The sequence below is a fragment of the Aspergillus saccharolyticus genome, assembly GCF_003184585.1.
Source record: "Aspergillus saccharolyticus JOP 1030-1 unplaced genomic scaffold BP01scaffold_49, whole genome shotgun sequence".
NCBI classification, from domain to species: Eukaryota; Fungi; Ascomycota; class Eurotiomycetes; order Eurotiales; family Aspergillaceae; genus Aspergillus; species Aspergillus saccharolyticus.
In genome coordinates, this window is record NW_020290659.1 from 192597 (window position 1) to 208964 (window position 16368).

Sequence of the window (16368 nt, forward strand, 5' to 3'; positions counted from 1 at the left end):
CATCCAGTACGGAGTACAAACTGATCAAACCCCTCAAATTATCGTCCAATCCCTCTTCACTCGCTCCGCCTCCGCCTTTTCACACTCCGACTTCAATCATTGCATCATGAGACAACGGCCAATTTGTCCCGATGCTTTCAATATCATTATCACGAGTGGGGAAGTAGCACAAAGTCCACTTCGTCCTGCTATCAGATGCCACAACGACTGCAACTGGCAGTGCCAACGCTACAAATCGACCAGACTGCCATGATAGGGACCAGCTTATCGCGCCAATCATCGAAGCTCCCTCGCTTTTCCGGCCAGACTCGTCCAGTTCTTCGTTTCCCACCGATTAGCATCCGATCGACCCAGTGTTCGCCGGTCCGGAAGAAGTCACCTGTGCAGCCCTGGTGATGCGAGTACCGGATGCCAAGGAGGATCGTCCGGGTTATTTGATCCACGCCCGCCCTGCATCCTTCTTTGTTTGCCTCGCTTTCTGGCCGCTGAATGTACCGTGCCCTGAAGGGTGCCAGCATCATGCTGATCAGACTGTGTGACATCTCTCTTCTTGCGCTGCGACCTATATATAGTCCGCTACACCTCCTCGGTCCTCGGGGAAAGTCCCCTGCCTCAGATCCGGTACTGTCGAATGGTGGGCGCAGAAATGTATTCTAGTTCCCTCTCGTTCTTACTCGTCGCGCTTGGGGTTCAGCCAGGATGGGGGTACGTGGCGCAAACCCCTCTGACGGGCGAAATGTGCACGCAGACAACCGTGGCCATCTTGTAAGCCGATGCAATAGGCATTAGATCTGGGGTAATTGTCAGGACTAATTGTTTCAGGGGAGGGGGGATGGCCGGGGTGGCTGCCGCGGTATGTGTTCGTTGAGGTTGAGTAACCCTCCATTACGCTCGACTAATCCGAGCAGCAAGCCCTGAATAACGCGTCCGTCACCGACTTCATTCTACTCGAGACTCGCGAGGCGCTTGGAGGTCGGGTATGGCATACGGACTTTGGAGTAGACAAAGAAGGCAACCCTTATGTAGTGGAATTCGGGGCCAACTGGGTATGTTCCTCCCCGCATTCAGATTGCAAGCATTTTGAGGCTGCGCTAAACGGAGTTACTCCCCGCCCCACCACAGCTACAGGGCTTGGGTTCGATCGATGCTATCAATCCTGTCTGGGCTCTAGTATGTGATTGTTCTTTTCCTTATAGACAACAAACCATACTCATCAATAGGCCCAAAAATATCATCTCCACAATACCTATTCCAACTACAGCTCACTCCGTACCTACAACGAGACCGGAGAATCCGACTATCGACATCTCCTCGATGAATATGCCCGAGTCTACGAGATTGCAGCCCGGGAGGCCGGTCGGATCTTGATGCAGAATCTGCAAGACCAAACCGCCCGGACCGGATTGGCCTTGGCTGGCTGGCGCCCTCGCAAGAATGACATGGCCGCCCAAGCGGTCGAGTGGTGGAACTGGGGTATGATCCGATGAAGCATGGCAATCGAGGCATACAGGGCATACTCCCCCCTTGGTTTGCCATTCAGGACCTACATAAGGGAGCCCGGCTGTGGACTAATGTGTATGCGTCATCTAGATTGGGAGGACGCCTCCCCGCCCGAGACTAGTTCCTTTGTATTTGGAATGGCTGGCGAGAACCTAACCTTTAATCAATTCGGCAAGGCGAACCACTTTGTGACTGACCCCCGCGGGTATAGCACTATTATCGAGCAGGCAGCCGCCACAGTCTTCACCGACCGTCCAGCCTCTCCGCGCCTCCGCCTCAACACCCATGTCACCGCCATTGACCACTCCCCCAACGGCGTCACCGTTCATACAAGAGACGGGGACTGCATCGAAGCCGCCTATGCTATCTGCACGTTTTCTCTCGGGGTGCTTCAAAATCACGCCGTGTCGTTCCACCCGCCCCTCCCGAAATGGAAACGAACCGCGATCGAGAAGTTCAACATGGGCACCTACACCAAGATCTTCTTGCAGTTTCCGTATACATTCTGGCCCACCGATACGCAGTTCTTCCTCTATGCCTCCCCGACCACCCGCGGTTACTACCCGATTTTCCAAGCCTTTCTGCCTGATTCCAATATCCTCGTTGTCACCGTGGTCGAGGAACAGGCCTACCGCGTGGAGCGGCAAACCACCGAGCAGACGACGGCTGAGATCTTGGATGTGCTCCGCGAGATGTTCCAGACCGAAATCCCCCACCCGACGGCCGTGACGTACCCGCGCTGGTCGCAGGAGCCTTGGGCGTACGGCAGTTATTCCAACTGGCCGGTGGGGACGACGCTGGAGATGCATCAGAATCTGCGGGCGAATGCCGGCCGGCTGTGGTTTGCGGGGGAGGCGACCAGCGCGCCGTACTTTGGATTCCTGCATGGGGCGTGGTTTGAGGGGCAGGAGGCGGGCGCGCATGTGGCGGCCTTGCTGCAGGATCGGTGCATATCGCTGCGGGAGGGAGAGGAGACATGCGGGGAGCGGACGCACTACGAGCCCTTGAATGGGACGACGCCGCTTGAGGCGTATAGTACGGTCAATGGGTGGCCGTTGAGTAGTACTGATTGGTAGGATGCGGGGAATAGACGGTGCCGGCCGTTCCCAGGAATTTGATTACTGGTGCTGGGAGGGTACGGGGGGAGCATTTGTCGAATATCTAGGGCCGCACACCACTGGGATATATTCCACCACGTAGAGTTCCATAGGTAGGCGTTTCATTTGCGCTGTTTTGGGTTCTTAGACAGCCCGAACTGCTACGGAGGGAGCGATTCCTCCTTTGCTCATCATCGACGAACAATGAGAGTTGCACATATCAGCGTTTGACATGCCACGCTTGAATAACACGATGGATGATTTGATGGCGAACAGAAAGCAGTTTGTTTGGGTTTTGATGTACATTGTTATCAATCATTTTAACGTTAGTAGAACACTGGTCGATGAGTTTACGCAGGGCAAGAGTCCGACAATCCTTATTCATGCAACCCACTGGCATGTTTTCCTCCTGCATGACAGTAATTCTTCCCCATCCACCACCTACCACGCCGTCTCACTCCGGACCTTATGTCTAGACTTTTCAAACTAAATATGAATCCGGACCCCTATCTAGGTGCTGTCTCTCAATGAAACTTATGTATATGCTCGACAATCCACACCCCACCCAAGACATGTCGTGTCCGGGGATTCCAGTTGCAAAGTCGACATCGTGGAGAAGGGATTCACTCCATCGGCCGCAAGCACCACAGCAGGGCCTCGAGCAGCTCGTCGCCCCACGGCCGCGAACTGGGCAGAAGCTCCTGGTCCGGGATCTCGTGTGGCGAGTCGGCGAGTACATTCAAGTGGACATCCACCCTACCCCAGGTTCCGTCAGCATCGCAGCTATTTCAACCAATTCATCTCCCGCAAGGCCCCATCCCACCAAAAGGAAAGGAAAGCCAACTCACCCCTCGCGCATCAACATAATCGCAAACATCAACTGCCGCAGCCGCAAACAGCTCTCCGCAAAGGTCAGAACATACGTCGGCGGCATCGCCCCCAGTGCCGTCCAGGGCCCCAGCGCATGATGTCCCGGTTCGACGTGATGAATATCCAGCAGCGCGCGATAGAAATCATGTGTAAACATCTCCCTCTCCCTCTCCTTCTTCCTCTCGAAGTGACCTGGACTCTCCCCCTGGCCCCTCCCGCGCGCCTCCTCAACCACACGATCCAGAAACGGCATCCAGGGATTACACAACACCACCCCCACGACCCTCACCAGCCTGCCCCCCCGCGTATCCAACTCCCTCCGGCCTGCCACATTCGTGCGCGCGAAGAATGCCACCCAAGCCGCCAGCCCGGCCCCGGCATCCTCCCCGCCCACCACCACGCGATTCGGATCCCCGTTCCACCACGCCATCCGCCGCTCCATCCACTCAAACACCTCCCACGCATCCTCGAAGGGATCCGGGTATCGCACCTGCGGCGTCTTCCGGTAGTCCGCGCTGACGAGGATGATGGGCCGCCCGCGGGCGGAGAGGCTGGAGACGAGCCGCGCGCACATCGCGTCTTCGCTGTCCAGACTGCCATTGAAAAACCCGCCCCCGTGGAAGTAGAGGTAGACGGGGAGGTGGGTGGGCGTGTAGCCGTGGCTGCGGGGGGTGTAGATGCGTGCGCGCAGGGTGTAGGGCTCGTGGCTCGGTGGGGGGATCTCGGGGTACCGTGGGGTGATGGTGTGGGTGTGGATGGTTATTTGGGGGGTTACATCTGGGGTCTGTTAGGGTTTTATAGGGATTGTCGGGATTGGGGGGACTGACTGGCGCGTTCCAGGGCGGTGGCGGAGGCTGCTTCGCGGGGGAGGTTGAGGGATCGCTGGAGACGGAGGAGAGATGATGGTGAACTGGAAGTGGAAGGGCTGCTGGGGGTTGAGGGTGGTTTGGGTTGGGGGTAGTAGTTGTCGTACTCGTTTTCGTCGTCCTCGAGCATGGTTAGGGTTGTCTTTGGGGAGTGATGGTAGAGGAGCACTTAAGCTTGAACTGGTCTAAGAGTCTCCGGTCTGGGATGGGGATGTTGTGGGCCAAAGTCGGCTAGGAGTGGTGTATAGAAGATGCGATAGTTCCATGTTGAATACTGAGGATGAGAAGAAGAGATGATGGTCTGGTTCTTTGTTGGATGGGATGCGATGGCCCTTTGTGTGCATCTTTGTCTGAACTTCCGGTGCCCTCTTTGATGGTTGACTGCCCAGTGAAGGATGCTCATCTCGGATAGATAGCTTGATTTGATATACGATGCGCGTGTCGATTGCAAGTTGCCCTTCGTTTCGTGTATAAGGATGCACCTGTCTAGTGGCATTTCGACTGCAGGTTACGATATATGGTGGAATCTCCCTTTCCTTGTCTCTTTCGCTTCAATATGTGGTGAGCAACGGCAATGCAATAGCATGCCTGTTCATGTATGTAGGGCACCATCTGGTTCCCTGCTGCAGACCATGGCCCTGTCACTATCGCGATGGCGGTCCCTTCCATTGTGGCTGTCATCCTTATTGTTTCCGGCTTCTGGTGATGCCAGGATATTACAAGTCAGTAGAGTAGACCTGAAAGGAGGCCACGCAACCTCTCGCACGGTCTCTCAACTACCGTATCCTTGAAACTTGATTCGATGGACCTCAATGCTGCCCGTCTCCATCCATGTCATAGTTGTCTTACTACACCCGAGTGGTTATCCCTCATGCAAGCGGAGCAATTATCTCGAGACCTATCACCAATCGCCCGGCCAATAACCGCCGCCCTGACCGACCAAAGCGCACGTAGACCTCGATAAAGAAACCCCACGGCCCAATCACATACGCTGTACGAAATCAATGCGGAGATTCGCGCGGAGATGACTTGGGAACCTACGATAGGATGTTGACGTCACGATAGAGGGTCCGTTCCTGAGGCCGGGATATCCGACTGTAGCCATCGCCCGACGTGAATTTGATACGAAGGGGCACATCTGCTGACCAAGCCCCGCGGGTATCATTGCATCACAGGAGACCAGAGCCCGGTTCGACGAGCAGCTGGCGCAGCTGTCATAGCAGGCTTGAAGTCTTCTGGAAAGAACCGTATGAAAGAAAACATCCGTCTTCATTGCCATGCAAGGTACAATGCACGACCACAGTTTGAATGTACAGTACAGTAACAGAAAGCCAGCTAAACCACCAAAAAAAAAATGCGATCGCTAAACCAAGCAAATGCTATCAGAACAAACCCAACCGAACCCGCCTCAGCCTCAAACCAAATTCCCCCTCAGCGCCTGCTCCCGCTCAATCGCCTCGAACAGCGACTTGAAGTTCCCCGCGCCAAACCCAGCGAAATTATGCCGCTGGATGATCTCGATGAACACCGTTGGACGGTCCATCAGATGCTGTCGCACATGTCAGCCTCGCCTGCACCTCTCCAAAAAATAGATTACATACCTTAGTAAACAGCTGGAGCAAATACCCCCCCTCGTCGAAATCAATCAAGATATCCAACTTGCGAATCTCCTCAAAGTCCTCGTGCAGCACCAGCCCCGCCTTCTTCAGCCGGATCTTGATGTCCTCATAATAGGTGTCCGGCACCTGGATGAACTCCACCCCGCGTGCCTTGAGGTTGGTGATGTCGCGGATGATGTCGTCCGTGAGGAGGGCGATGTGCTGCACGCCGGCCCCGTTGTAGAAGTCGACGTACTCCTCGATTTGGGACTGCTTCTTGCCCTTGGCGGGCTCGTTGATGGGCATTTTGACGACCTCGTTGGGAGAGGCCATAACGATGCTCTTCAAGGCGGAGAATTCACTATCCACCCCGGCGGGAGATGTTAGTGGTTGGACTCGATTGTGTAGGAGATTGGTGGGAGAGGGGAAGACGTACGTGCAGATGTCCTTGTCGTCGACGGACCAGAAGCGGTGGAAACCGAGCGCGTTCTCGTAGCTGGTGATCGCGTCAGTACACGTATCAACCATGACGGGGTGTCTTTGTCCATGGGGACTTTTCCCAGGGGACGGACGTACTATTGGCAGATCTTATCCATCTCATCCCAATCCTGGTTCCCCACACAGTGATCGATGTGTCGTAGATGCACCCCCGGCAGAAGAGCAGTGATGGGATCGGGGCCACCAGTCTCTACCCGATAGCCGGGCAGGAAGGCCCCGTGGTACTGTCCCCGCTCGATCAAGGTGTGCGTCGTCTGTCCGTAGGTCTGGATGGTGGCCACGCGCACCTGTCCGTCGCCATCCTCGAGGGTCTGCGGGCCCGAGACGGCTTTTGCCCCGTTGGCCACGGCGGCGTTGTACACGGCATCCACCGAGTCGACCTCAAAGGCCACGTCCTTGACGGCGTCGCCGTGCTGCTCGAGGTGGGCGTGGATTTCGCGGAGGAGGTCTTGCTCGGCGGGGTCGAAGCGGGCGAGTTGGTCCAGGGAGCGCAGGGGAGAGGTCAGGATGAAGGTGATGTCGCCGTTGCGGACGACATGCGAGCAGACCGCGCGGCTGTTGGTCTCGAGGCCGCGGTAGGCCACACGCTGGAAGCCCATGCGGGTGATGTAGAAGGCGGCCGCCTGTTTGGCGTTGCCCACGTACCAGTGCACATGGTCGTAGCCCTTGTAGCTGGCGAGGCTGGAGTTATTGGTGGGGAGAGAGGTGGTAGGGGAAGAGGTGGCGATGGGAGCCATGACGATGTGTGCTGAGATTGCTTTGTAGGTAGGGCTAGAAGATGACTGTTTTGTTGTATCAATAGATCGTGTTGGGGTTGATGATGCAAAAGGAGTTCTGAGATCAAGCGTTGAGTTTGAGTGGAAAAGAGTTACCTTTTAACCCTTATCTCCAGACGGATATTCCTATCTTGACCCTTCATAGATACAGTAGTGATCTTCTGGATCCTTTGGGATACTTGGGGATACATTGGGATACTTTGGGGGATACTTTGGCTGGAATGGCAGAGGATGGCGTCGGTTGCGGGCGGACAACCCCGGCTGGCGGCGGGTATTTGACCAAACATCCGTTTTTCGATAATCCCGGACGGTTAGAGGCGCAGCTCCTCTTGACGCGCCAGATATACTTGGGCTATTTTCCTCCGGTCTTTAATGTGTCGTGCAAAGCATTTCTCTCAAAGAAGCTCGTATTTGAGATTCTCACGAAACAAACATCCTACACATCTCAACCGACAGACACACCATCACCATGACTACGATCACCCCCTGCAAGCCCTCCCTCACAACCAACGACTCCGCCGTCCTGCAGGCCCTCTTTGATGCAGAGTCATCTCCCTCCTCCGCGCCCGTCATCGACGCCAGTCTCTCTTCCCTGCCAGCCCACCTCAACATCTCGCCCGAGCAGCACGACTCACTCAAGTCCGCCGAGCTGGACATCGTCCGCACGCTCGAACAGCCGGAGCCCTCCCTCTCCATGGTCCAGCAAGCCATCAGGGACCTCGATCTCCTCATCATCGAAGCACCCACCTACCCCTCAGCCTACATCAACCGCGCCCAAGCCCGACGCCTCCTCATCGACCTGACGCCTCTACCCACGTCCGCCTCAAGCACCCCATCATCCGACCCCGACACGAAGCTCTTCGCCGCCGCCAACAGCGCCTCCGCCTCCGCCCTCCTCGCCGACCTCACGCAGGCCATCCAACTCGCCCACCCACGATCCCCCGCCGACCCTGTCTCCCCCGGACAGGCGCGCATCCTCGCGGACGCATACACACATCGCGGGTATTTGCTGCTGAAAGCCGCACGGTTCCGACAGGCACAGGGGGAGGGCGGACCGGAGCGGCTGGAGGGGATGGGGGCGCAGCAGTTGGAGGAGATGGCCAGCAGTGACTTCTTCATGGGCGGCCGGTTTGGCAACAAAGTCGCACAGCAGCTGGCCGTCCAGACGAATCCATATGCGAAGATGTGCGGAGCGATTGTGAAGGAGGCGTTGAGGAAGGAGGTGGCCTCGTCGGTGATGAACTCGTGAGGAGCATGCCATCGGGTCGGGGTCGGGGTCTCTAGTGGTTGTAATATACTGTATTTCAGCGCATCGGAAATGGAATATCCTACATAGCAGATCACGCCATCCTGTCGTGTGGTCTCACTGTCTATCAAATCATGGATAGTAGAATGAGACGCTGATTGAGAGCGTTGGTGTGGAGGAAAAGCGGCCGAAGACGCCGACCGATAAGAACAAACAGGCGGATTTCGATTGGGCCGGGAGGATGGATTCAAACCATACAAACCACACAAACCACACAAACAGCACCAACAGGGGAATCCCGAGATGACGCGATCGGCGAGGCCGGCAATTGGTTCGATCAGCTTAACTTTCAGGTACATCCATTCACTCCATTCTGACTCTGCCTTTGCCTTTTCAAACTTCATCTTCATCTTCTCTCTTTCCATTTCTCTTCTCTCAATCTCACCCTCGGTGGTTCGTTCCTTCACCATGTTCCGCAGCAGCGTCACCCGCGCTGCCCGCGCCGTCAACCCCGCCAACCCCTCCATCGCCTCCCTCCGCACGCTCGCCACCGCCGCCGCACCTTCATCGACTGCCTCCCCCTCCCCCGTTTCCTCCTCCACGCGCTCTCACAAGATCCTCGTCGTTGGCGGCGGTAGCGCCGGTCTCAACGTCAGCCACCAACTCCTCCGCACTGGGCAATTCACCCAAGATGACATCGCCATCATCGACCCCGCCGAATGGCACCACTACCAACCCGGCTGGACCCTGGTCGGCGGCGGCGTGAAGACAAAGGAGGAGCTGCGCCGCCCGCTGCCTGGCTTGCTGGACCCCAAGCTGAAGCTGTACGGCCAGGCCGTGGACAGCTTCACCCCCGAGCAGAACACCGTCACGCTGGCCAACGGCGACCGTCTCGGGTACGAGCAGCTGATCGTCGTGCCGGGCATCCACGTCAACTTCAACAGCATCCGCGGGCTGCCCGAGGCGCTGGCCGACCCGAACAGCCTGGTCTCGTCGATCTACGGCTACGAGCACGTGGACAAGGTGTACCGGACGTTGCAGAAGCTCAAGAGCGGCAAGGCGCTGTTCACGCAGCCGGCGGGGGTGCTGAAGTGCGCCGGCGCGCCGCAGAAGATCATGTGGCTGGCGCTGGACCACTGGAAGCAGGCCGGGCTGTACGACCCGTCCAATCCCAGCAAGTCGGCCATCAACATCAGCTTCGCGACCGGGCTGCCGGCGATGTTCGGCGTGCCCAAGTACAGTGCCTCCCTGGAGGCGCTGCGCCAGGAGCGCGGCGTGGAGGGCCTGTTCCAGCACGATCTCGTCGCCGTCGAGGGCAACACCGCCACCTTCGCCAAGGTCGATGGGTCGGGCGCGCAGGTGCAGCGCGAGTTCGACCTGCTGCACGTCGTGCCCAAGATGGGCCCGCACGCCTTCGTCAAGAACTCGCCGCTGGCCGACGCGGCGGGCTTTGTCGACGTCGACAACGCCACCACCCAGCACAAGAAGTTCAAGAACGTCTGGTCCATCGGTGATGCGTCGAGTCTGCCGACCTCCAAGACCGCCGCGGCCGTCATCGCCGAGGCGCCCGTGATGGTGCGCAACCTGCTGCGCGCGGCCGAGGGCAAGGCGCCCGATGCTGAGTACGACGGGTACACCTCGTGCCCGTTGACGACGGAATATGGCAAGGTCCTGTTGGCCGAGTTCAAGTACGCGGGCGTGCCCAAGGAGACTTTTGGCAGCTTGTTCGGGATCGACCAGGCCACGCCGCGCAAGGCTTTCTGGCAGCTGAAGAAGAACTTCTTCCCTTGGGTGTACTACAACAACATGGTGAAGGGGACGTGGGCTGGTCCTAAGGGGTGGATCCGGTAGGTGTTTATGTATATGAGTGTGTGTGACTAGCGTGTGAAAATGTATTGTATATCTTGTTGGTTGATACGCGCGTTGTAAGAGGGAAGTACCTATACTCTATACTCTTGCTGTCTGTCGTATTTGAGCTCCATGCATCGCCGCCTTGACGAAAACAAACCCCCAAAAGTATACATGAGTTGGCTTGGCTCATGAATTCATATTCAACCCTATATATACACTGTCCGTCCCAACATCCCCTCATTTTAAAAACTAACCCTCCCCGACAACTGCACGACCTCCTTCGCGGCAACCTCTTCCGTGTTCTTCACCATACAGCGCACCCTCATCACCGCATCCCACCGCGCGGCCAACCCTCCCTCTTCCAGCCCGTCCTGCACATCCGGGGCCAAACAAGAGGTGCTCGCATTCTCCACCCTCTCAACCCCCAAATCCTCGTACTGAATTTCAACTCCGCGTACGTCAAGCCATACCCGAACCCCGGATGAAATGGACCACATGCTCCAGCTAAGTTCGTCCATCGTGTTCTGCGGGGCGGCGACCCGCGTCGTAGTCGAAGAAGGAGAGGGAAGCGTGGGGCTTGGAGGGGGAGGTGTGGTTGGTGTTTTTGACCAGCAGGCATTGGTGGTCGACGAGGAGCCGTAGGTGATGTTTTTCTTCGCCGCGTCGGTCATATGCGCCAGAGGGGCTTTGGCTTTGGTGAAGGCATCTTCCCAGTCACCCAGACTTGGCATCGGGGTGGGAAACTGGATATCGAGACGGTCGACCAGGTGACTGTAGTCATGTTGGCTGTCTTGATAGGAAGTCAGAACTGACAGTGACGGTCCGATCCTGCATGGCTGGGCGGTGCAGTACGTACAGTATGTGGTGCTGGATTAGGGTTAGGAGGGGGAAGCATCGGGAAGAAACCGAGTCCGGGGACGAAAACGCGGGGACTCCACGAGAATCAATCCAGTCAATGACAGCCTCGTATTGCTCGGAGCAGAGATACAGAGCATAGCCCCTGGAAGATGTTACCTCAAGTGACGGAGTGACACTCACTCTCTCGTGCATGGCTTCTCCCCCCGCAAGCTGGCAAAGCGAACGGGGCAACGCGGGAAAAGCCCTACAAACGACACTTGGTCCGAACTACATACCGCCCGAGATCTCGGCCATGACATCGTTCAGCCGGAATAGTCGCTCGGGGCTCTGCGAGATATTCTCGGACATCGTCTGGTTTTCGCATTGATGCACGGAGGGTGGACGGGTTGCTGCGCAAGCCGATCAAGCTGTCCTGCCGCTGGTGGTGTGGACAGAGATTGCGGAGTAAGTTGAGTGGTTCATGACTGAGCTTCGTCCAGATACGGAAAGGCACCGCGCCCATGAAACCCAAGACGGCACGCATGGGAGGCACCAGCAGAGCCATCTCCGAGTCAGGCGGGTGGGTGTATGTCTCGACGGCTGGCTCGCGAAACGGTCCGCACGGGGTGACAGCCCGCATCATGCCCACTGCAGCGCCACATCATTATCTGTCGAAGGGGACAGACACAGGTACGGTGGGATTCGAGGCCGGAGAAAGCAATTAACTCGCAGTCACACCGATGGTCTCTTCGCTCACCCCGGTTGCGGTTGCAATGTGGGTGGCGGAGATGCTTTGGCCCAGGGTTGGCCCTCTATGGGTGTCCAGGAAGTGTGTTAGCTCTAACCTGGACTTGGAGGGGGGGGGGGTGCTGGTGGCTTTGCTCCTATGGTCCAAATCGACCCAGAGCAGATCGGCGGGGCCGCGGATGGCCTGCACCAGACGCATTATGCCTTGTCCACCCAATTGTACCGTGCATTCTGACGGTTAAGCGAGGTCTTCGACTGGTCGCGGTCCTGGCCGGCAGACAGAACCACCTCCTTCAAACCTGTCATGACAGATAACGCAGTTCCCAAACGAGCTCGGCTGGAGGATATGAGGAGATTGTCACCGGCAACAGGGGCGGGCGGCTTCAAAGCCTTATGAATCGGTGCTTTTGTACAGGGTGTCACTGTGCATAGACCACGAACGGACTTGGTTGGTGGATTGGATACGTCAGATCTGGACTGGAGTCCAAATCAAGGCAAACACGATCTGCAGAATTAGTCGGCTGGTACTCCGTAGTCATTGGATCGATGGAGATCGTTGCTGGTGTCGGACTGGGGTGGGTCTGACACCTGTCACATTTCTCTCTCTCTCTTTCTCTCTCTCTCTCCGTGGAGGGATGCCTTCAGGGGAGGGCACATCGACAGGTGAAAGATATGCCATATGCTGTCAAAAGAAGGTTCTGATTAATCTCTTCCTTGCACCATGCAAAATGGCAGACAATGGCTTGTGCAAGAGGCGGGACAGAGGCGTATTCGGCAGCCCTGATCTATCAATGTACGAGTGACTGCCCAGTCACTGACTCCTGTACTTTTTTTCGTTCTTCTTTTCTTCATCCATCTTCCCTTCTAGTGCCAATCTGCCCCAATTGATACACGACCAAAATCAGCACATGCAGTTCCAGGCAAAGATGCACCGCTTCACGGGACAAAAACCTGAGATAGGGGCAGCCCTGCACTATCAGGCATCTCCGCAATTATTGGTCTCACGAAGAGCGACCGTGTGATACCTCGCCGCTGCATCGGTCAGCGCGACCGAAGATCCGAGCCTGTCACTTCTCGAAACCGGTGCGATCGTCAGGGAAAGCTACACCAGCACGGACGGACGCACTCCTTGGCCAGTGCCCCCCTACCTCTGGAACACAAGCTGCGCTTGGACCCTCACGTCGGGGATCGCTTTCCGTCAGAAACAATCGCGTCGATCGAGCCTCCGTCGGGGGACACTTTGGGTTTGTTCGCGATCGAGGTGTCAGATCCTCCCACCCAATTCAAGATTAGTGCAGGGGAAGGTTTCTGGACACTGTGAATAGTGGCGCAAATGGGTCCGAGCCCATCGAGCGGGGGGTTCAGCCAAGGAGGTACAATCATCGCCACTCCGCAGTCTCCCCCCGTGAAAGGATACCAACTATGTGATGCAGGCGAGGAGACTATGGCGGTAGTCCGATGTATCTTGCATATGATGTCTAAGATGGGGGTCTGAATGAAGAAGGGCAAGATCGCTGAACGGAAGTACTGGACTGACTCGACGGAGAAGATATAAAGAAGCATGGACACAAAAGGAGCCGTTGTCTCTCATCGTGGATCCTTGGTTCGTGGCTCGACAACAGGGATATCTTCGATTTACATCCAAACCAAAGCAGCAGCAGCAGCAGCACCGACAGGGATAGTCCTTCGTTCACTCACTCACTCACCCTCATGTCAACCACATTGGATCTGAGCCGGGTGCCCGCCGCCGACCCCCCCGCGGGGGTGACAGCCAACTTTGAAAACCCGCCCAATCAGAACTATCAGATCTATTCGATCAATCTCGCTCTGTGCTTCACGGGAACTGCCGTGCTGTTGTTGCGACTGTATACTCGGGCGGTTCTGCAGAAGACGATTGCCCTCGACGACTGTAAGCCGGACACATGAAGGGCAGCAATGAAACCACGCTGACCAGGGTTGACCAGGGTTCGTGATCGGGGCTCAAATCTGCGCGTGGATTTTTGCTATTTTGGGCATTATCAGTACGTGATGAGGATCTTCGAACGCCCCCAACCAAGTCCGTAGCACCGCTGACCGGAACAGACATTGACAACGGGTATGGGGTGCACATCTGGGATCTGTATCTCGACCGAATCAAGCCCTTCAAGCAGGTAGGCACCTCCAATCCGGCCGAGGGGCCTCGCTGGATCCCGGCAACCCTGACTGGGAGTATCAGAATGACCTCGCGGGTGAAGACGTCTTCGTGGTCGGCATCTGGCTGGTCAAGACCTCGATTCTGCTCTTCTTCCTGCGCCTCAGTCCCGAGAAGCGGTTCCGCCAGATGACCTACGGCATCATGATCTTTGTCGCCGTGTACAACATGATCAGTCTGCTCGTCTTCACTCTGGGCTGCATTCCGGCCCAGGCCATGTGGGATGTCACGCTGATGCCGACTGCGCGGTGTGTCGATCAGCTGGCCTTTGTGTACGCCAACGCGGCCTTCAACCTGTTCTCCGACCTCATCACCCTCGCCCTGCCCATCCGGCTCTGCTGGTCGCTCCAGACCACCTTCAAGCAGAAGGTGCTTCTCATGATGGTCTTGATGATGGGTTCTTTGTATGCGTCCCTTGCTTTGGCTGGAAAAATCGAAGTTGCTGACCCGGTCTTCCAGTGCTTGCGTGATTGCGATCGTCCGCATTGTCACGATGATGCCGTTCGTCCACGACAGTGACCTGACCTGGTACAAGGTGACCCTGGCCAAATGGGCGTGAGTTTCCCCTCCCCCGCACTCCCGGAGTGCATCTGCGGTCTCTTACTAACGTTGGTCGATCTCTGAACCAGAATGGTGGAAATCAACGTGGGCATCATCTGCGCCTGTCTCCCCGTGCTCCGGCCGCTCCTCCTGCAGATCGCCCCGCACCTCTTCGGCAGCAAGATCTCCAGCGCGGGCAAGCCTCGCGGCCAGGGCAGCGATGGCAGTGACCCTGTGGGGGCACGCAAGAAGGTAATCCGCAACTGGGACTACCTGTCCACCCTGCGCAGCGCCGCAGTCCCGGAGACGCAGGACGACGTGGAGGCGATGCACGCGATGGTCAAGCACGATAAAAACGGGCATGCGGCGGGCATTGTGATGTCAACGGACTATTCGGTGACTAGCAAGCGGGAGTAAAGTCCTCGCGGTCTATCCATTCCAGAGATCTGTGGTCTGTACGAACTAGGGCTTCTTGACTCGGGCATGTTTGGCGGAAGAGGGCGCAGGAGGGGAGTTTGTGATGGCAGACAATCAGGGTTCCCCATCACCCCAATTGATTCCTATTCTTCATATTCTTGCGGAGAGAACGGTCATTGTCTTTCCGGTTTTTTTTTTTTTTTTCCTTTTTTTCCTTTTTTTTTCTTCTTTTTTTCCCCCTCCCTTCGAGGTTCCAGTTTCTAATAATTATTATGTTTTATCATTCCTCATCCTCTTCTCTTCCAACAGATACAATCCCGTTACATGTAATTTAACCCGGACATCTCGGAATAGCTTTCTCGCACCTCCTCGCGGTCCTCCGTCGGACTATTGGCGCCACTCAACGAGAGTAACTCCTCGCCGGAACCAGAATGGACCCCCTTTCCCACCCAGATGGCAGTTCCAACCATCAGACACATTGCCAGCGAGTAATCTGTGCCCGGGGCCCGCCGGATATAGATAGTGGAGCGAGGTAGGTTCCCGTTCCCCCTCCCCCCAACCCCCCAGCATCCAATGAGCCACCAAAGGACGAATGGAATTTCCCCGCCCCGTAGATGTGGGAAAGTGACACACGACAAGTCTGACGGACCACGCGACTGGGATGTTGCATGGTTCGCCTGCATGGAAGACACGCAGGCAGGCATGATGCAGCCGGTGGCAAGATGCTTTTCGATGGGTGAGGCTAACTGAGCGCGGATAGTGACGGAAGTGATTGCAGAGAGGGAGAGAGAGCCACACACACACACACACCACACGAGGGCGGGCGATAAGCGTGATTGTGTACTGTATGTATTGGCGCCAGGCCAACACAATTTAATTGTCGGTGTGGGATTTGTTGTTGTTGTTGTTGTTGTTGTGTGTCGCTTTTCTTCCCTTACGCCGCCAGGATAAGCACTATTCCAGCCGAAGGGAGGCCGAGTGGGACTTCCTCGTCCGGTGGAACCCAAACCAAGCTTTTTTAGTTGGCCGCGACAAGCTTTGCCGAGCCTTGCAAGGGTTTCTTTTTTGCAATGGACAAAACTCGTGCAAGACATCTAACTATGTACTATGGGACTCTATCGGACTGCCAATTCGTGAGAAGATCCCGGTCCGGATTGAGGTCATCATGCAGCTTGAGGCTGTCCAATCCAATGTGGTTCAGTCAACTAACCTGGAAAGATAAGGGAGTTTTCTGAAAAGTCAATTGAACGGTGGACAACAATGAATCCCGTTCAATCAAGGACCTTTTTTTCTGATTGCTTGATTGACCCGATGGTGGTGGGGATTGTCTGACC

General features: G+C 56.4%; 7 protein-coding genes across 7 annotated transcripts; 4 read left to right on the top strand and 3 right to left on the bottom strand.

Moving 5' to 3' along the window:
• Positions 1 to 514: 514 nt before the first annotated feature.
• BP01DRAFT_173522 (putative flavin containing polyamine oxidase) lies at positions 515 to 2659 on the top strand. Its single transcript, XM_025570792.1, has 6 exons — positions 515 to 765; positions 823 to 853; positions 909 to 1046; positions 1123 to 1170; positions 1221 to 1473; positions 1591 to 2659. Exons 1-6 carry the CDS (start codon positions 632 to 634, stop codon positions 2574 to 2576), a joined length of 1590 nt encoding a protein of 529 aa, XP_025427309.1. The 5' UTR covers positions 515 to 631; the 3' UTR covers positions 2577 to 2659.
• Positions 2660 to 3102: 443 nt separating this feature from the next.
• Positions 3103 to 4463, bottom strand: BP01DRAFT_395249 (alpha/beta hydrolase; the record flags this gene model as incomplete). Its single annotated transcript, XM_025578386.1, has 3 exons — positions 3103 to 3353; positions 3446 to 4244; positions 4295 to 4463. The coding sequence occupies 3 exons, from the start codon at positions 4461 to 4463 to the stop codon at positions 3221 to 3223; spliced, it is 1101 nt and encodes a 366-aa protein (XP_025427310.1). The 3' UTR covers positions 3103 to 3220.
• Positions 4464 to 5730: 1267 nt separating this feature from the next.
• BP01DRAFT_360592 (4-hydroxyphenylpyruvate dioxygenase family protein) lies at positions 5731 to 7364 on the bottom strand. The gene is made up of 4 exons (XM_025575950.1): positions 6508 to 7364; positions 6368 to 6427; positions 5935 to 6292; positions 5731 to 5882 (listed from the first exon to the last, which is right to left on the bottom strand). Exons 1-4 carry the CDS (start codon positions 7164 to 7166, stop codon positions 5748 to 5750), a joined length of 1212 nt encoding a protein of 403 aa, XP_025427311.1. The 5' UTR covers positions 7167 to 7364; the 3' UTR covers positions 5731 to 5747.
• Positions 7365 to 7590: 226 nt separating this feature from the next.
• On the top strand, positions 7591 to 8604 carry hmgX. Its single transcript, XM_025570793.1, has one exon. It carries the CDS (start codon positions 7675 to 7677, stop codon positions 8452 to 8454), a length of 780 nt encoding a protein of 259 aa, XP_025427312.1. The 5' UTR covers positions 7591 to 7674; the 3' UTR covers positions 8455 to 8604.
• A 315-nt stretch (positions 8605 to 8919) lies between these two features.
• On the top strand, positions 8920 to 10302 carry BP01DRAFT_306076 (NAD(P)/FAD-dependent oxidoreductase; the record flags this gene model as incomplete). Its single annotated transcript, XM_025572219.1, has 1 exon — positions 8920 to 10302. The coding sequence occupies one exon, from the start codon at positions 8920 to 8922 to the stop codon at positions 10300 to 10302; it is 1383 nt and encodes a 460-aa protein (XP_025427313.1).
• A 242-nt stretch (positions 10303 to 10544) lies between these two features.
• Positions 10545 to 12085, bottom strand: BP01DRAFT_369217 (uncharacterized protein; the record flags this gene model as incomplete). The annotated part of the gene is made up of 5 exons (XM_025576544.1): positions 10545 to 11073; positions 11159 to 11302; positions 11436 to 11787; positions 11878 to 11951; positions 11985 to 12085. 5 exons carry the CDS (start codon positions 12083 to 12085, stop codon positions 10545 to 10547), a joined length of 1200 nt encoding a protein of 399 aa, XP_025427314.1.
• A 1511-nt stretch (positions 12086 to 13596) lies between these two features.
• Positions 13597 to 15034, top strand: BP01DRAFT_306115 (putative integral membrane protein (Pth11); the record flags this gene model as incomplete). The annotated part of the gene is made up of 6 exons (XM_025572221.1): positions 13597 to 13795; positions 13851 to 13907; positions 13969 to 14036; positions 14102 to 14481; positions 14537 to 14632; positions 14707 to 15034. 6 exons carry the CDS (start codon positions 13597 to 13599, stop codon positions 15032 to 15034), a joined length of 1128 nt encoding a protein of 375 aa, XP_025427315.1.
• Between the last annotated feature and the right edge of the window lie 1334 nt (positions 15035 to 16368).

Coding starts and splice junctions, on each gene's coding strand:
- BP01DRAFT_173522 (XM_025570792.1), top strand. CDS start 632: ATGGTGGGCGCAGAAATGTATTCTAGTTCCCTCTCGTTCTTACTCGTC. Junction 766..822: donor CAGACAACCGTGGCCATCTT/GTAAGCCGATGC, acceptor TAATTGTTTCAG/GGGAGGGGGGATGGCCGGGG. Junction 1,171..1,220: donor TCAATCCTGTCTGGGCTCTA/GTATGTGATTGT, acceptor ACTCATCAATAG/GCCCAAAAATATCATCTCCA.
- BP01DRAFT_360592 (XM_025575950.1), bottom strand. CDS start 7,166: ATGGCTCCCATCGCCACCTCTTCCCCTACCACCTCTCTCCCCACCAAT. Junction 6,293..6,367: donor GACGACAAGGACATCTGCAC/GTACGTCTTCCC, acceptor CGGGGTGGATAG/TGAATTCTCCGCCTTGAAGA. Junction 5,883..5,934: donor TGCTCCAGCTGTTTACTAAG/GTATGTAATCTA, acceptor CATGTGCGACAG/CATCTGATGGACCGTCCAAC.
- hmgX (XM_025570793.1), top strand. CDS start 7,675: ATGACTACGATCACCCCCTGCAAGCCCTCCCTCACAACCAACGACTCC.